This window comes from Zalophus californianus, chromosome X (assembly GCF_009762305.2).
Source record: "Zalophus californianus isolate mZalCal1 chromosome X, mZalCal1.pri.v2, whole genome shotgun sequence".
In the NCBI taxonomy this organism is placed as follows: Eukaryota; Metazoa; Chordata; class Mammalia; order Carnivora; family Otariidae; genus Zalophus; species Zalophus californianus.
Window position 1 is genome coordinate 128,328,677 of NC_045612.1, and position 18,588 is coordinate 128,347,264.

The 18,588-nt window shown below is 60.5% G+C and overlaps 1 protein-coding gene across 1 annotated transcript; it reads right to left on the minus strand.

Annotated features, from left to right (window-relative positions):
* Nucleotides 1-6,622: 6,622 nt before the first annotated feature.
* Nucleotides 6,623-18,106, minus strand: AKAP17A (A-kinase anchoring protein 17A). The gene is made up of 5 exons (XM_027609155.2): nt 17,962-18,106; nt 14,628-15,405; nt 13,992-14,140; nt 9,801-10,041; nt 6,623-8,549 (listed from the first exon to the last, which is right to left on the minus strand). Exons 2-5 carry the CDS (start codon nt 15,387-15,389, stop codon nt 7,590-7,592), a joined length of 2,112 nt encoding a protein of 703 aa, XP_027464956.1. The 5' UTR covers nt 15,390-15,405; nt 17,962-18,106; the 3' UTR covers nt 6,623-7,589.
* Between the last annotated feature and the right edge of the window lie 482 nt (nt 18,107-18,588).

The window sequence follows — 18,588 nt, forward strand, 5'->3', positions numbered from 1 at the left end:
CTTTCAGAAGCAGAGTCCTGAACACGAGTAAACAAAGGACTCTAATGTTAGAGCAGCTGGAGATGGACAGCGGCTATCCCTTTGTACATCGCCAACCACTGGCATGGCATCCATATTGGCCCACCAACCCCTGAACGGTCCTCCTTTCTTGCCAGAAGAAGTAAGATGCCATCTCGACAGAAGCAATTCCCACCACGCAGGCAGAAAACAGAAAAGGATTTGCGTGGACAGGAGTTGTTCAAAAACGAATCCAGCTAATGGGTTTCTTTTGGGGGGGAGGCAAAAATGTTCTCAGGTTTGTGCGTGGTGATGGTTATGCACGTGACTATACCCAAAGACGTTGCATTGGACACTTCTCATGGGTGGACGTTATGGTAAGTGCAGTGTATCTCAATAAAGGTATTTTTTGAAAGACTTTATTTTTTTTTAAGGATTTATTTATTTTGAGAGAGAGCACGAGTGTGCATATTGGGGGGAGGGGCAGAAGGAGAGAATCTTCAAGCAGACTCCCCACTGACTGTGGGGCCCAACACGGGGCTCAATGTCACAATCTCGTGACCCTGAGATCACGACCTGAGCCGAAACCAAGAGTTGGATGCTCAACCGACTGAGCCACACGGGCGCCCCAAGATTTTCTCTTAACAGTTTGAGGTTCCCAGGAAATGTGAAGGGAAAACTCAGCGATTTAAGATACACCCCTTGCCTTCACGCACCCATGGCTCGCCTCCCCCATGAAGGCTATTGCTAAGGAGAAAAGCATCCATGGAAACCTACGAACAAGAAAATGGAACGGGCTTCCAATGAGCACACCAACGGGCTTGATCAGAACGCACCGCCTGATGCTCTGTCTGCAGCATGGGCCACCTGCCCGTGTCCTGGGGTCCCCACGTCCACGGGGGACGAGGACACACCCATGCGGGGTAGACCAGGAGACCCCAGTGCCTCTCCCACTTCCTGAGCATGCGGAGCTGGGGGAGCAGCCCCCTGCTTCCCTCACGGACAGCCGCTCACGTGGTGAAAATCGATTGCACAGACAAAAGCACTAATGTGTCGAGACAATGAACACCGCCAGGCCGGCCTGACAGCCGCGAAGGACACTGAAGTGATGCAGACCCACCTGTTGGCAGAGAGAACAATTCGTGGCACAGCTCCCACGGGAGGGACGGCTGAGTCCCCCAGGCTCCACCCGCCAATCCCTCGCGCTTCTAGAGAAAATGCCTGAGACACACATGGCTGAGTTTGAGAAGGTTCACACGTTGGCAGGTTGATGGTTCACGAGAGCTACCCTCAAGTTGGGCTCATTTCTCAAGGCTCGGGTCCCACGATGCGATGTGGGGAAACAGACGGGGGAAGGTGACCCTTAGATCGCAAAACCATGGACCTTAGTAGCACGCAGGTGCCATCAGGGGAGCAGCTGTTCACAGATCTGCACCTGTGTCAGCCCGGACCCCCTAAATCAGGCCGTCAGGCTTCAGGATCTCGTGCACACTCCCGGGGTGACTACTGTGCGCACAAAGTGGGAAAGCACATGCCCGGTGGGTTGGCGCGAAGGTGACCTAGACATTATGTGGATGATTGCATCAAATCTAAAATGCACATTTACTGATTTTTTATAGTTGACCGTCACAGAAATCGGGATGTAGTCCTGGGTTGAATAACGTCCCCGTAACATTCCTGGACCCTCAGGAAGGGGACTTCCTGGGGAGAAGGGTCTCTGCAGATGGGATGAGGTGAGCAGAACATGCCGCGGGCAGAGAGGAGGCAGAAGCAGCTCCACCTGGATGGAGGGTCATGTGCATCTGAGCTGGGGAAATGTTCACCTTCCCAAAGACGGAGGCCGCACACGGACTCCTGACACGGTTATGCACGTTCAATCATAGAAATTGAGTATAGCCAACGTCTACAGAAAGCGGCATTGTGGGTGACGACTGGCTGAAGAATTTGTGCTTTCTTCTCTTTCCTGATCAGGAGACACGCCCTGAGCCACCACCACGAGCCTGTCCATCCCCGGCAATCCAGATCCTGGCAGGGAGGGGACAGAACCCTTGTCTCTTGGGATTTACGTTTTAAACAAGACAGATCATCAGGGGCAAAGAAAGAGGTTAAAATGCCCATGTCAGAGGGTCATAAGGTGTGGTGTGGAGAGAAGGGGGAAGGGGAGCTGGGTTTGGGGAGGGAATGTGATTTTCTAAGAGTGGTCGGGGAGACCCTGACCATGTGAGTGCCAAGGGGAGCAGGTGACCACGGGAAGAGCAGACCTGGAAGAGGGACAGCAGGTGCAAAGGCCCTGGGGCTGCAGCGCATGTGACCTGTTCAGAGAAGAGTGAAGGAGCAGGGGCAGGTGAAAAGGCCCTGGGGCAGCGGTGTGTGTGACCTGTTCAGAGAAGAGCAAAGGCCCTGGGGCAGCGGCACGTGTGACCTGTTCAGAGAAGAGCAAAGGCCTCGGGGCAGCGGCACGTGTGACCTGTTCAGAGAAGAGCAAAAGAGCAGCCAGAAGGCAGAGGGAGTGAGCAGGAGAGGGAGGAAAAGAGGAGGGTGGCTGGAGAGCAGTTGTTCACAGCTGCAGGGTACTGCGCAGACACGCCAGAGACAGAGCCCAGTGAAGTGTTGCCAGTGGGCACACGGACCACAGCACGCCCAGGTCCGGGTCCACACCTGGGTTTGGAAGGGCCGGCGTCCACGTGGCACACACGGAGCCTGGCACGGGGTATCGCCCGGGGCGCTCCTGCAGGGAAAGGTGGAGGCCAGAACACTCCAGTGTCAGGGAGCGAGGGGCCGAGGGAGGGACAGGAGAGAGGCCAGGTGCAGGGGGGGCACGCAGCCTTCAGCCCCAGATGGGCGCCCGCCAGAGCAACTTGGTGGTTACCTGGTGTCTCGGCGGTGGCAGCTGGAGTAGTGATGCTAGAGGCTGGGGGCTTATGAACAACACGTGCCTTTCTCACGGTTCTGGGGCGTGACCGTCCGAGGCCCAGATGCTGGCGGACTCGGGGTCTGGTGAGGACCTGCTTCCTGGATCACGGATGGCTGTCTATTCCACGTCCTCACAGTGGAGAGGCCAGGGGCCTCCCTGGGGTCTCATAAAGACGCTAATCCTGCTCGTGGGGGCCACACCCTCATGAGCGAATCCCCTCCCCAAGGCCCCACCTGCTAATCCCACCACCTTGGGGATCAGGATTCAGATATGAATTTCGGGGGGACACAGTCACGCAGCCAGGCACTGGCCATTGTGCGGGAACAGTGGGGGGTGACGTGAGCCCGGGGTCCATGCCAGACAGGGATGGCATCAGGGTCAGCCCCCTGCAGGGGTGCGCACAGGAGCTGAGCATGAAGGGGGCTGTGGGGAGGCATCTATGCTGTGCAGGATGCAGATGGCGGCCTGTGTGCACAGCATGCTGACCGCAGGGGCCTAAGGCTGTGGCCTCCTCAGGTGCAGATGGGCCGCCTGGAGGAGGAAGTGGGACCTCAGTCTCCCCCGTATGCACCTGGGCAGTGGGGCAGCCCCACAGCCTGGGTTCGCCTGTACTTCCCAAGCCCCAAAGGAAGCAGGGAGAGGTGAGTGAGGGGTGCGGGGGTGGGCAGTGATGCTACACAGCTGGGGAATGCAGCATACCCCCGGGGCGGCAGCAAGGAGCCTCCTGAAGCGGGGGGGCTGGTGGGGGAGAGGGCCGCTGCCTGGACCCCAGACCTGCCCAGGGGAAGCTGGCACCGTAAGCTCACCCCCAGGTGGTCCCAGCGCACCTGCAGACCTGAAACCAGGCCCCGTCCTGAGGCAGGACCCTTCCAGACACCCCTGCACACAGCTTATAGCAGCAAACATTTTCCCAAACATGCATTTTACCTGTTTTCCCAAAAATGCAAGCGGACAGTAAACATTTTAAAGAAACTGGTTGTGCTCTTCAGAATGGGTCCCCAATCCCCCCACCCTGGTGACCCCTGATGCCCTCAGGTCTAGAGAACATCCCTGCCCCGTTCCTCCCTCAGGGCGCAGCCAAGGAAAATGGTGGCCCCACCAGTGACCCCTGGCATCAATCAAGCATCAGTCCGTACCAACAGCTTCAGATCAGGGTGACACAGCGCACACTCGGTACAGGGGAGTTTCTTGGCAAATGGGGGTGGGGGGACCCCAACTGCAGACACGGGGGAATCGACGGCCCAGCATGCCCAGGTCCGGGTCCACACCTTCTGCCCACAGAAGCTCACTCACCCGAAGAGGGAGCGAACGAGGATGTACTCTGTTGCCCCTGGTTTCAGACTAAGCGCCCCTGGTTTCAGAGCAAGTGGGCTGTCCTTTTGTCAAAGCCCAGCCAGGTAGAACAACAACAGATCAGGGGGCGGTCCCCATAATGACGTAACGGCGGTGGTCACTCAGAAAGAGGCTCAGGGAAGAATGCTGTCAATGACAGAGACCCAGAGAGACCCAGAGACACGGGGAGACACCGACCTCCCTCCTTGCCTAACGGGTTACGTATAGGACAACGCTCCTGAGGCTCAAATATCCCATTCTTTCAGGATGTGTTCTCTATTCCTAGCCCACCCCGCTGGGAAACACAGTAGCCTCACAAGAAACAGAAAAATCCACGTGCGTTTGCAAAGATAAAATCTAACCGGTGACACATGTATTTCGATTGATCTCCACTCCCTCTTACGAGCCACTATTGGTGGCTAAAGACACGTACAGAAAACAGATTTTTTAGGACGTAAGTGGAAATACTGGTACCGTGGAGAAATCCCACCCCCACTCAAGAGGACAGGGGTGCCAACTCTGAGATGAGCCCAGACGCTGTCCTTCACACCCACCCCACTCATCGCTGGCGACCCCATTCTCACTGCAGAGGTGCATATGGGAAAGCAGTTCAAAACCAGGCGCTCCGGCTCCGGCTCCACATTTGAGATGGTGTTGCTCTGGGGCCTGCAGAGGTTATCTGCTACATCACGACAAACTACCTCTGCCCTTCATTGCTGTCAAGTGCAGAACCTGGCCTGAGGGGTGCACTCATGTCTCAAGCCATGACCCTTTTCCTCCTAACACCCTGTGATGTTGTGTATGTGGCAAGGACTCCATCATAAACCATAATGGACCCCTCTTCCCAACACAGTCCTTTGTTCCCCGTTTGCCACCAGACACTTCAGAACAAGGAAAACTACGAAGAGTAAAGAGTGTCACAAATGACCGAGGAGATAGTTCTCCCAAAATAGGATCATCCTTAACTTGTATGCGCCCAATAACAAAGAGTCAAAATACAAAAGGCAAAACCTGACAGGACAGCAAGGACAGCAATCTCCTTGCTGCAGACGTCAGCACCACCCTACGTTCAATAACTGACAGGCCCAGCAGGCCCTGGGGCAGTGAGGGTGGAACCGCCTGGACAGCACTGTGACCACTCCACCTTCCTCGTAGCTCAGGGCTTGAACGTACATGAAGACCAGCGGAGGTGGGTATTCAAAACTCAGATTCCTGAGTGTCTTCCCCGGTGACACCCCATCCTGTAGGTCCAGGGCCGGCATTCTCCAGCTCTCCTAGGGCCCTCCCCTCCTGCCATCACCCCCCGCCCAGCCACATATATATCCTATGCTTCCTGAAGGCCACACACTCCCTAGTTACACCTCCCTTCCCCTTTCTCCCTAACCTCTTGCCCGATGCACCAGCTTGTTCCAGGTTGACACCTGTTGCCACAAGCACCCTCCTCACCCTTGCTCTCTCCTATCACCTCATGACCAGTTTAAAGCCCTCCTACCTGTCCTTTCCAGGTTGGAAGTGACCCGGTCTGTGCTTATGTCTCCTGTCAGCTCTTCCATGCTGACACCTCCCAAGCCACACTGACTCCCTGACCCTTGAACACAACATGTTTGTTCCCATCATACAGACCTCTGCCTGGAAAACATTAGTCACAGAAACCCACCTTCCTGAGCTCAGGTAGACATCTCCCCATGCCCCAGAGACCTCCCCCTGACTTCCCAAAACCTGGTCCCAGGACGTTCTGAGCCAGTGATGGGGCTAACGTTCAGCGCTGGGCTACAGGGGCCCTGACAGGACTTCTGAGAAGCGTTTCCAATCCCTGGGCATCTGAGCACATCTTGCACCCTCGCCTCAGCAGGTGACAGACAAGACAAAATCCATGCCAGAGAAAGAAAGATGCGAATCTGCTGGGTCCATCTCGGTTTGTGACAGTGAAGTGAGCTGGGATGGAGGAGGCATGGGGCCAGCCATCCATATGCTGACAAGCTCTGCGTGCTAATTAGATGCAGACAGACGGAGGGACTGTTGGGAGTCTGGAGTCCCAGCAGGAGTGTTGACTCCTACCTGCTACAACCCTACGTGAGAAAAGAACCACTTCTACTTTAATTCATTTTTTAAAACTGGCTCTTTAGCTTTTAAAAAGACTGCTTTAGTGAATTTGCTAAACTTGTGCTCAGTAAACAAATCGAATGCTTCTTAGGACCCAGGATTCTTCTTCACGAGGTTATTTTACAATAACAACTGCACTGTGAAATCCATCGTTGCCTATCAGGGGTTCTAAATAAAGCGAGTGATTTCTATCAGTTTCGAACCTGCTAAACTAGGCTCAGTTCAATAACAGCCCAAAAAGCTTAAACAAACAAAACAAAGTATGGACAGTATTAGTTCATTGGAAAAAGATTTTATTTCACAAAAAATGCAAACTGGAATAAACACCATCTTTCCTAACGCAAACATTACAGCTATTTTTAAGTATTTCTTGAGCTTCACTTGGAGAAGCAAATGATTATAAAATTTAACAAGTTTTTAGCCTTAAATCTGTTTGAAACGTTCCAAGTAAAAATAATTTAGCAAAACAGCTTCTTAAAAAAACCACACACACTAACCTTGACTAGAAACCAAAGCTTTTAACCAATCTTTTTTTTTTTTTTTTTTTAATGCATAATCACCAGTTTGTCACATGAATGTTTCTGAAGTGAAGGAGCATCAGACCATGCTGGAGCACCCCCCACGCGCCGATACCTTAAGACAGCACGTTTGAGTTTTGATCTTAAGGACTTGCACTGTCTCCATGCGTGACGTAACGTGCCACGACCACTGGGTTCTACTGGCATCCTGCCAAGTGCACTTCCCAATCATCAGTTAAAATTACAAAAGAAAAAGGAAAAAAAACACCACCAGGGCAAGCCTTTTTCAAATTTTCAGGGCCCTGTGGGACCATGGCTGTCCATTCTGACAATCCATCCCCGACGTGCAATGTGCCTCCCATGAAGTCAGTATACGTGGGGGTGTCCCTAAACGGGACAGAAATGCTGCTCTGCCTGCACGTACGTGGTGGCTATGCACTTCTCACCACTGCCGGCCAGTGCGTTTTTCCTGATTCAGAGAGAATTGGTGACATTAAAGCTATCGGATCAACAGTTTTAAGGGAAAACTAAAGCTAGCGATTGAGGACTACACGTACGGAACATAAAGGCCACCAGATGTTAATGAAGGGAGAATCGTCACGCGTGGCCCTCCTGCAAGGGTGGCTCCTTGGCTGTGCGCTCTGCGGAGGCTGGGCAGAAGAGGAGCCAAGAAGCCGCACGGGTCCTGGTCTTCGCCGGGTGGCCGCGTGGGGGGACACCCTGCATTACCTGTTCCATGCGCTGCGGTGCCGGCTGGGGGACCCTGAGCGTGACCTGTCTCGGTCACCGTGGCCATGGTGGCTACGCTTCCTGCCCGAGCCGCCCCTGCGGTCTCGGCTCCTCTCCCTCCGGCTGGACCGCTCTCTGCTACGGGATCTCCGGGACCGGCTGTGGTCGGGGCTCGCGCTCCGCCGCTGAGGGCTGTCATCCTGGCGTGAGTGCTTCTTGTGCTGCCGCCGCTCCTTCCGTCCCTGCCTCCCGTCCTCCCGACTGCCAGCCCGCCGCGGCCGGCTCCTCTCTCGCTTGTGTCTGTCGTCCTCCCCCCGGCCCCCGCTGGCCCGGCCTCGGCCCCCGCTGGGCTCGCGGTTGCACTTGTCTTGCTCAGAACGGATGTCCTTTTTGGGCACGCTCTGGTCACAGGCGGCGGCAGCAGCGGCGGGCAAGCCCTTGGGCTGCTGGTTGTTGTCGGGAATGCAGGAGAGGACACCGGGGCACCTCTTGTCAGGGGAGCTGTCACCTGCGGCGGCAAGACGAGAATTCAGGCTTTCCTTGCACTGGGCCCCCTCGGCCACGCTCCCGTTCACATTTCTCGGCGTGCTGTCGGTCTCCAGCCGGGGTGGGGTCTCCTTTGGGGTGCTGGGGGGGGGCTGGCCCACAAGGGGATGCAGGGAGGCAGCGCCCACGCAGCTGGCCGACACGGTCTGCAGGATATCCAGCACGGGCTGCAGCAGGTCTGCGTGGGAGACCCCGAGCTCATCCTGCGTGTGCGGGTCGTCGGCCTTCTTGCTCAGCAGGATGCTCAGCAGGCGCTCCCGCAGCTCCCTCTCCTTGCGCTGCAGCCCCAGGGCCCGCTCCTTCTCCTCCTCCACACGCCGCAGCTCGGCCTCCTGCAGCCGCCGCCTCTCCTCCAGCTGCTGCAGCCGCAGCGTCTCCTCCTTCCGCTCCTGCTCCTGCAGTTTCACTGCCTGCAGCACAAAGGGGAAGGCGCGGACATGTACCTCCGTGTCCCCTGCACGCTCCGAGCAGGCGCTGGGTTTCTAGATGCCCCGAGGCCTGGGGGGTACCGGGTGGACGCTCTGGCCGGAGTGCGGCCCGCCCGTCCCTACCACGCCCGGGCCGTCATGCGTCCGAGCGAGCAGGAAACCCCGTGGCCAAGCTACGTGGCACAGCCCCGGGGCGGGCATTTCGGGTGGGGCCTGGCCCCTCCGAGGCACACACGGGACCTGCCGTGAGGTCACAAGCGGTCACCAGCAACAGGGAGCTAAGATTACAATGCGGACATACGCTGCCGTGGCCGCCGCGGGACGTGCGGGGCCTAGGCTGGGTTAGCGTCTTCAATATTCACCATGAAACAAGAGCTGAGCTGCCACGTCTCAGCGCGCCTGCCAGTCTCCTTCCCGGGGACTTATCACAACTGTAATTAGACAACAGGTTATGGGGTCGCCCCGCGCCTCACTCCGCGGGGGCACGCGGCCTGCCCAAGCACAAGGAGTGCCGGGCGAGATCCCCGTGTGTCCCCGGCCCCCGGCTCGCAGGAGTTACCGTCGGGCCTCCGGAAGGAGCGGGTGGGAGGAACGAGAAGGCTGTCAGCACTGAGGCGCATATCCGTACAGCACCGGCTGAGACCTGTCAGATCCACGGCTGTGGAGGAGGGACGTGGCCCAACCAGGCTCCATAGTGCACCCTGAGGTCCCAGGGATGCCGCAGGGCCCCTCTCTATCAGCAGGCTCAGCCCTTACCCTCCCGCCACCCCTGGCCGTTGGCTGGCGGGGTCGGCGCAAAGCCCACCGTGCCGACGGCCATGCGCAGAGCCATCTGCAGCGGGAAGAGAGCCATGGGGACCAGGGCACTCTCGGTGAGCTCAGTCACTCTCTTGCTCTGGGGCAAAGGGTGACCCTGCGCCCCAGCTCCCTGAAGGCTCTCGGGACCGTGCCTGGGAGGCGTGAATACATGCTACGCTAAGTCCAAGTTCTCCCAACTCCGCGAGACAACAGCACATTCTAGAATCTGGAGCGAGGTAGGAAGGCCACACACACTACCAGCTGACGGTCTGCCCGTCGGTCCTAACGCTCATTCTCGTCCGTGGCTGAGACCAGCCATGGGACGGGGGCGGTGACGCTGGCCGCACGTGTCAGAGACGCGCAGACGGTGGCCTGCAGCGGGAGACGGCGCAGCCCGGGCTGCCGGACGAGAGCACCCGCGCCCGCCCACTGTACCTTGGCTCTGCTCAGCAGCTCGGCGATGAGCCGGATGGACTGCAGGTTGCGCTGAGCCAGCAGCAGCTTGCGCTCCTCCAGCCGGATCTTCTCCTGCAGCTTCTTCTGCTCCTCCGCCTGTAGCTTCTCCAGCTTCTTCTGGTTCCGGCGGAACTCACGGTCCCTCTGTTTCTGCTCCCTCTTGCGCAGCTTCTCTTCTCGCTTCCTCTCTCTCTCCAGCTCTTCTAGCTCCTTCTGCTTCCTGCGCAAAATACACGAAGGGCTCCGTTAAGCACGGGCGGCACACTGCGGCTGAGCGCTCAGGCCGCGGCCAAGTGGGAGAGCTAAGTCAGGGGGTGGCGGGGGGGAGGCGGGTAGCAGAGCACGTTCAGGAGAGCGGTCATTTTAATGCTTTATCCCCCAGACAGGTTTCGGCTGAATCCAAGCAACTGGGCACGTGGGGACGCACACTGACAGGATTTTCAGAACCTTTCGAGGGAGGGTCTTGCTAACGAACTCACAGACACGAAGAGAAGAACGGGTAGGTGTGACTGACTCAGAAAGTTCGGGTTTGAATGAGACACAGCAAGAGGTACACAGGCCAAGGGCGGCCCGGGGGACCTCCTGCCACAGCGCCAGCCAGAACCTGACACACAGCGCTCCTGCCTCACGAGGGAGGATGCACACAAGCGGGCGGAGCAAAGTCCGTGTCCGGGGGAAAACGCAGGGGGCGGACGGGAGCGTCGGGACACGCTCCACAGCCCACCGGCACGCCAACCCATCCGACACCATGGGGCCGGGGCAGTGAACTGACTGCGCACGGCCGTCAGCTGAGAACCACTCAGGGTACAGGCCATGCTGACACGTCTCCCACTGGGCACAAAGCGTCCATCACCAGGGCTCTGCAAACAGGCCATGGGGTGCCGCTGCAAGGAATGGAATACACATGTGCACGGCCACATGGAAGGTTCTGGGAGCACTTTGCTAAGGAAAAACTAAACGCAGAAAACTGTGTACCTTGTGATGCCCTTTGTGGGAGATTCTAGAAAAAGCAAACCCCCAGTGACAGCAAACCAAGGACGGCGTGCACTGGGCTGTGTTTCCGCAGACCGGGGGTCCCTGAAAGCGTGTACCCGCGTACGGAAACCGTATCGCATGGCCAGACAAAAATCACCTGGACATGGTAGGTTTTCTTTAAAATAAACCCATACCAAGCACAACAGATTAGATCCACTGCTTTCGGCTTGGGGGGGGGGGGTGCAAAATGAGGATCGAAGTGCAACCAGCAGAGACAGAGACCCCCCCAGAGAAAATCTGCAAGAACCACGGGGTGTGTTCCCACAGACACCCTCACCTGCACTTTGGCTTCAAAATTAGTCGGATAAACGATGGACATGGTCAAACACTGAGAGCTGCCCTGGGTGGGCCAGGACACACAAGGCGAGACCCCCACGCCCAGGCAGGAGGCCCAGAGGCTGCGGAAGAGCCACCCGGCTAGGGGACGCCGGCGTCGCAGAGACCTCGCGCCCGGGGGAACGCACAAGGACACAAACCCCCTCGCGGCCCCAGGGAGGCACGGGGCCGGGGGCTCGCCCCAGCGAGCAGGAAAAGCTGCAGGGCCTCAGTGGGCACAGAGGGCCGCGTGTGGGAAGGCTCCACCACAGCCGGTGTCCAGGCCCCGCCAGCTACAAGAGCCGTGGGTCCAAGCAGCCTTGGGGGCCCCCAGAGGCAGGCGCAGCTCTGAGCGGAGGCGGACCTGGAGGCCCGGGGCTTGTCACGTGCCATAGCAGGACAGCTACCAGCCACGCTCCGCCCCTCCGTGACACGGAACCAGCCAGATGAACATGCGTCAGTGACCGAGGACGGGCACCCACACTCCCTGGGGCCGGCCTGCAACTCAGGCCGAGAAAGGGCTATGGGGGGCGGCAGTGGGCTCCGCGGGGACAGCCTTGCCCCCAACCAGCACCCCGTGAGCACAGCAGAGGCGCTGCCTGCTCCCCGGGAACTGTCTGTCCTCATCACACTTCCAGCGCAGACAGACAGAGAAGCCTGTTCTCAAAAGCCAAGTGCCCACTTGTTCCGACTGTAATGGTCCAGGACACCGTGCCTCTGGTGAGAACCCCCAGTGCCTCCTGAGAGGCTGTCGGGGGGCCCGGGGGCATGTGGTCACGGTCAGTGCTCAGGACAAGGGCTGGGCTGCTGTGCACGCTTCCCAGCGTCTGCCAGAGCCCACCACCTCAGCCTTTCCCGCTGCGGCCCAGAAGCGTGCAAATGCAGGGAGGGGTCGCTCACTATACAACCCACGGCACCAGCTCCAGAGGCAGCATCTGCAGCAAGGCTCTGCAGCCAGCGTGCTCCTGCCCCAGCCGTCTGCTTCGCTCTGGGGCTCCCGCCAGCTGCGTGGGGCTCCCCCACCCCAGCCACGCCCCCACACACGGCCCAGCCTGCACACGCCAGCGAGCCGCCTCTCCTTGGGGAACAACGTGGAGCTGGGTCAGGAATAACGCACGCAGTCTGGACCCGCTGCCCCACAACTGGACTCTGCAGCAAAATCTAAGTCCAGAGTCGCCCTTCCCTCTGCGTTGGAGGGGAAGGTGCACCCAGCAGCAGGGGGAAGGCAGAAGAGCGACGGGGGCAAGAACGGTCACCTGGCGTGCCCCCTGACACCTGAATGACCTGAAAAGGAATCGATGACAGCCTGTAAATAGAAACCGTTCCTACTAGAATGTGGCCGATTTCGTCAGGTGTCCCATCCAGGTGGCTAACGGAGCTCCACGCTGAGTGCACGACGGCCACGGAACAGGAGGCGCGGTCCAGGCCTCCGGGGGGGGGGGGGGGGGCGCATGCACACACACAAAGACACATGCACGCACCCAGACGCGCAACAAGCACACAAACGCACCCAGACACGAGCACCCAGATGCACACACGTCCACCCAGACGTACACACGCACACACGCTCATCCAGACGCACACGCGCATCTAGACACAGCACAGATGCACAGACCCACACACGCACCCAGACGCACAGACACACGCTCATCCAGACTCACACGTGCACCCAGACACAACACACACACACATACCCAGATGCACACGCACACACGCAGACGCACGCGCGCACCCAGACGCACACGCAGACACGCACAGATGCACGTGCACACCCAGACACACGCACCCAGACGCACGCACACACCCAGACGCACAGAGAACAGACGCACATGCGCAGACGCACACGCAGACACATGCACACAGATGCACGTGCCCGCAGACGCACGCGCGCACACACACACACACACACCGAGACATAGACAAGCACCAACGCACAGGCAGACACACGCACCCAGATGCAGATACACGCACCCAGACGCACATGCAGACACACGTGCACACGCAGACGCACATGTGCACCCAGACACACATGCACAGACGCACACGCACCCAGACGCACACACATGCACACCCAGACGCATGCACACACCCAGAACACAGACGCACACGCGCAGACGCACACGCAAACATATGTGCGCACGCACACGCGCAGATGCACATGCGCACCCAGATGCACATGAACCCAGACACACATGCACACACACGCAAACCCACATGCTCCCAGACGCAGATGCACACGCACACACGCGCACACACATGTGCGTACCCAGACGCACGCACACACCCAGACGCACAGACACAGAGAACACAGACGCACATGCGCAGACGCACACACACACACACACACACCGAGACACAGACGAGCACCAACGCACAGGCAGACATGCGCGCACCCAGATGCAGATACACGCACCCAGACGCACATGCAGACACACGTGCACACGCAGACGCACATGCGCACCCAGACACACATGCACAGACGCACACGCACCCAGACGCACACACACGCACACCCAGACGCATGCACACACCCAGAACACAGACGCACACGCGCAGACACACACGCAAACATATGTGCGCACGCACACGCGCAGATGCACATGCGCACCCAGATGCACATGAACCCAGACACACATGCAGACACACGCGCACCCAGACGCACACACACGCAAACCCACACGCTCCCAGACGCGCACGCAGACGCACACGCACACACGTGCACACAGACACATGTGCGTACCCAGACGCACACAGACACAGACACATGTGCGCACGCAGGCTTCCAGCGGCTGTGCAGAGGCCCCGTGTCTGCACACCTACCGTTCCTCCGCTCGCTGCCTCTCCTCGGCCTCCTTCTCTCGGCGCTTTTGTTCTTCTCTCTGCTGTTCCAGCTCCTGAAGCTTCTGCCTCTCGAGCTGCCGTTTCTTAATGGAGGCGTCGCTCAGGTGTTTGGTGGAGTCGAAGGAAACCTTCGGGGGAAAACGAGAGTGCAGAGCACAATCACACACAAGCAAGCTTCGGACCAAGGTGGCACCCGCTACGCAGCAGGCTCTGCCCGACTGCACGGAACGCGTGCATTCCAGAGAACCCCGACTCGAGTGCGGCCTGCCCAGGACGTGGGGTCCGGATCCCACAGGCACATCTGGACACACACAGCCACTTCGGGGCTCAACCGTGAACTCCCCCGGCAATTCAAGCGGGAAGCACGCACCGACAGACACGCCTGGCCTGCACCATTTGTTTGGAAAGGAGAATGTCACCTTTTCCAAGACAGCGTGTCCCCTCCCGCTACCAGGGCCCCGCCGTCCCCCTGGACCGAGGCCACCAGGCCGGCCGTGATGGGGCCTCTGCTCCACGAACAAGGGCAGCCAGCTGTCCCGTGGCCACCAAACCACCTGAAGGGGCCTGCCCCCGACTCTGAAACGGGCCAGAGCAGGCGGCCGAGCGGGGGCTCACCTTGATGTTGCAGGCCACGGCCTTGCCGTCCTCACCCTTGTACATGAGCTTCATCCCGCGCAGGGCGCTCATGGCCTGGATGAAGCCCACATACTCGCGGTACTGCACGTACGCCTCGAAGTTCAAGTGTCCCCCGAAACTGAAGGTGTGGAAGTTGCGGCCAGTCATCTCCTCCCGGTAGGGGTCCAGCATGGGGATGTCCACGTTGCGGATCTCCCCGAACTTCTCGAACACCTTGACCAGAACCTCCTCACTGGGCTTCTCGGAGCCCGACTCCTTGAGGGCGAACCACTTGCAGGGCAGGCCCTCCAGGTGGATGGTGTCTGGCCGCTCACCCGGCAGCGTCTCGTTCATGTCCTTGGCGTCACGGAAGAAGGAGTCCCAGTCGTGGCGGGTGGGGAAATCGATCTTGAACTCGGCGGCGCGCACCTTGAGGATGTCGGAGAAGCCACTGAGCTTGATGGTCTTGCCGTCCAGGCAGGCCAGGAAGGACTTGACCAGGCTCTTGTTCTCCACCTCACCCTCAAAGCGGATGAAGTCCATGGTGCTCTTGGAGATGCGCAGCGTGGAGAACTGGTGGTTGTGCACCATGCCCTTCAGCCTTTCCATCACCTCCCAGTTGGAGATGGACTTCCCGGGCTGCTTCAGCTGCGGGAGTGCCACGCTGATGGTCATCTTGGTGATGGGCTTCAGGTACAGGCCGTACGGCGGGCAGAGCTCCACCGCCTCCGACGTGTCGTGCACTATGGTAGCCGCTGCCATAGCCGGGGCCTTGGGCCTGGAACACAGACACGGACGGTCAGGGTGGGCGCCGCAGAGCACCGTCCGGCACAGGACAAACCAGTGTGCTCTCTGCCGCGCCACGGACACGGGTCTCTAGCTCACTAAACACCACCGCCTCCTGAGGTCATGTTTCGTGCGGGTTTTTTAGGATCGAAGAGAAAAGAAAACCGGGCTGATGAAAACTTTCACAAAGTAGAGCATCATGCCCCAGCCTCTGTGGGCGCTGAGCCGCACCCAATCACCAGGGGCAGTGCGCCCAGGCCCGTGGAGCGAGCACAGCCCGCGGCTCCCACTCCCATGCAGGGGAGAGAGGGAGGAGAGGGTTGCCCAGCTCCCCGGGAGGCTGCAGGCCAGAAGCCTGTGGACAGGAAGGAGCTCAGCTCCAGACTCCGGGGGAGTTTGCGGAGGAGGCGGCCCTAAGGAAACAGGAAGGAAGTTTCTGGCCAAAATGTCAACTTGAACAACTCCACTGTGAGCTCATGCAGCCTGTGCATCCGCCGTAAAGTAAAAACAGTAGAAGGGCTCTTGTAAAGTCGGGGCTCCCCGTCTCTACCTGTCCTCCTCCGCCTTCTCTAAGGCAAGACTCTCCTACCGGTCTGACGAGGGTGCACTTCTGGAAAGCCCAGCGCCAGGGCAGGAACCCAAACAGTACAGGTGGCTGCCTCCCCCACCCACCCACCCACTGCTGGGAGGCTTCCCATCATGCCCTGAAGCTCAGCCTCGGGAGGCACCCCCACACAGGGGGTTGGTGCAGGACAGAAGAGCCCCTGCCTGGTCTAGGAGGTGAACGGGGTCCCCGAGACAGGGAGCTGGTGCAGGGCAGAAGAGCCCCCGCCTGGTCTAGGAGGTGAGGGGGCCCCCCAGACAGGAGGCTGGTACTGGACAGAAGAGCCCCTGCCTGGTCTAGGAGGTGAGGGCCCCCCCACACGGGGAGCTGGTGCAGAAGAGCCCCCGCCTGGTCTAGGGGATGAGGGTGGCCCCCCAGACAGGGGCTAGTGCAGGACAGAAGAGCCCCCGCCGGGTCTAGGGGGGAGGGGGGCCCCCAGACAGGGGGCTGGTGCAGGGCATACGAGCCCCCCGGCCTGGTCTAGGGGGTTGAGCGGCTCTGGCACGGGCTGAGACCCAAGACTTCCCCCCAGGCTGCCGAGGGCCACACGGTAGCCTGAGCCAGACTCGGGGCAGTATCCCCCGGTCGCCTGGCTACCCGTCTCCCCAGCAGGGTCCCCATGCCTTCAGCTACCCCTAGTACTCCAGGCCACCCCGGGACAACCCCGCAGCCCCTATGACCTCCATCCCCTCCCAGCTGGCCCTGGCCCTGGGGTCTGACCTCCACTGTTTCCTCCTCTGCTCACACGGTCCATAACTACCCTGGCACCCCCAGCCTCCCCAAGCTCTGGGACAACCGCATTCCCCACCCCTTCACCCTAGCCTCTATGACACCAGAGCAGCCCCCAGGACCCTCCGGGTCTCCCCAGCAGCCCCGATCCCTCCGCCCTTGAAGACCCCTCCTCGCACCCCCAGTATCTCTGCTGTCCCCAGTCCCCCACGGAATCCCAGCCCCTGCAGACTCCATGGTCCTACCCTTCCAGCCCATGGCCCTCGCAGACCCCCGACCCCCAGAGGACCCCCAGTCCTTCCTCGCAGACCCTGGACCCCCCAGAGGGCCCCGGCCCTAGCAGACCCTGGACTTCCAGAGCCCCGCCGGTCCTCTCAGACCCCGGACCCCCAGAGCCCCGCCCGGCCCCTGCAGACCCAAGACCCCGGCCCTCGCAGACCCCGGACCCCCCAGAGACCCCCAGCCCTCACAGACCCCAGACGCCCCAGAGCCCACACCCCCCCCACCCCCCCCCCCGTCCTCCCAGACCCCGCCCCCCCAACCCCCAGGGCCTCGCAGACCCCGGACCCCGAGACCCCCCCGGCCCTCGCAGACCCCAGACGCCCCAGAGTCCACCCCGATCCTCGCAGACCCCGGACCCCGAGACCCCCGGCCCTCGCAGACCCCAGACCCCCCAGAGTCCCCCCGTCCTCCCAGACCCCGCCCCCCAACCCCCGGGGCCTCGCAGACCCCGGACTCCCGGCCCCCAGAGACCCCCGGTCCTCGCAGACCCCGGACCCCGCAGAGCCCCCCCAGTCCTTCCTCGCAGAGCCCAGAGCCCCCAGAGCCCCCCAGCCCTCGCAGAGCCCGGCCCCCCGAGAGCCCCCACCCCCCAGCCCTCTCACACCCCAGACCCCCGACTCCCGAACTCTCGGCCCTCTCGGACCCCAGCCCCCCGGCCCCCAGAGCTCCCAGCCGTCGCACACCCCGACCCCCGGCCCCCGCAGACCCCGGCCCCCCGGTCCCCAGTGCCCCCGGGCCCCCCCAAGCCCCGGCCCCCCGGCCCCCCCGGGCCCCCGAGCTCTCAGCCCACGCAGGCCCCGGACTCCCGGCCCCCAGAGAACCCCCCGGCCCTCGCACACCCCGGCTCCTCGGAGTCTCCGGCCCTCACAGCCCCCGGGCCCCGGAGACCCCCGCCCGCTTCGCGGAAAGGGCTAGTCGCGGGGTGTCGCTCACCGGCGCGGGGCTCCGCCTGCGCCCCCGGCCACCGCCGCTCAGGCCCGAGCTCGCCGCCGTCCCCCAACGACCCCGGCAGCCGCGGCCTCTCCGCCCGGCGCCGCCACGCTCCGCCGGAGGCGCCCCCGACGCCACCCGCCGTCGCCGCCGCCCGCCCCTGTGACGCATTTCCGCTTCCGGCGCTCGTGCTCGCGGAAGCGGCCGCGCGGCGGTTCCCTGTTTCGTCTGCCGGGTCTGGCCCCGCCCCTAGGCGGGACTTCCGGGAGGCCTCCGAGTGGGCGGGGGGGCGGGCCTGCCCGGGCTTTGCACTGCGCGTGCGCAAGTCCCACCCACCCCGCCGCCGCCACCTGTGCCTGGGGTCCAGGAGGCCTCACCTGGGGCCGCGTGGTGCCCTGGCCGTCCTAAGCCAAACAGGTGCGGGGCCTGTGCGTCCGCCTCCATTACTGTTATGCTCACACATCACATACAACGTAGCCGTACGGTTGAACTATTAACCATTTATTTACTACTAGTTACTTTTACTACGTATACTGGTTGTGGAATATAATTAAATATACTATATAATGCCCTAAAAATACGCAACAACATAAAGACGCCACATCTTCATACTTTAAGAGTTTTACGTCT

Excerpts from the sequence above, each read along its gene's own strand:
- AKAP17A (XM_027609155.2), bottom strand. The coding sequence starts at position 15,389 with ATGGCAGCGGCTACCATAGTGCACGACACGTCGGAGGCGGTGGAGCTC. Across the intron at positions 14,141-14,627 it reads CCGTGGCCTGCAACATCAAG|GTTTCCTTCGACTCCACCAA; the intron begins GTGAGCCCCCGC and ends TTTCCCCCGAAG. Across the intron at positions 10,042-13,991 it reads AGGCAGCGAGCGGAGGAACG|GAAGCAGAAGGAGCTAGAAG; the intron begins GTAGGTGTGCAG and ends TATTTTGCGCAG.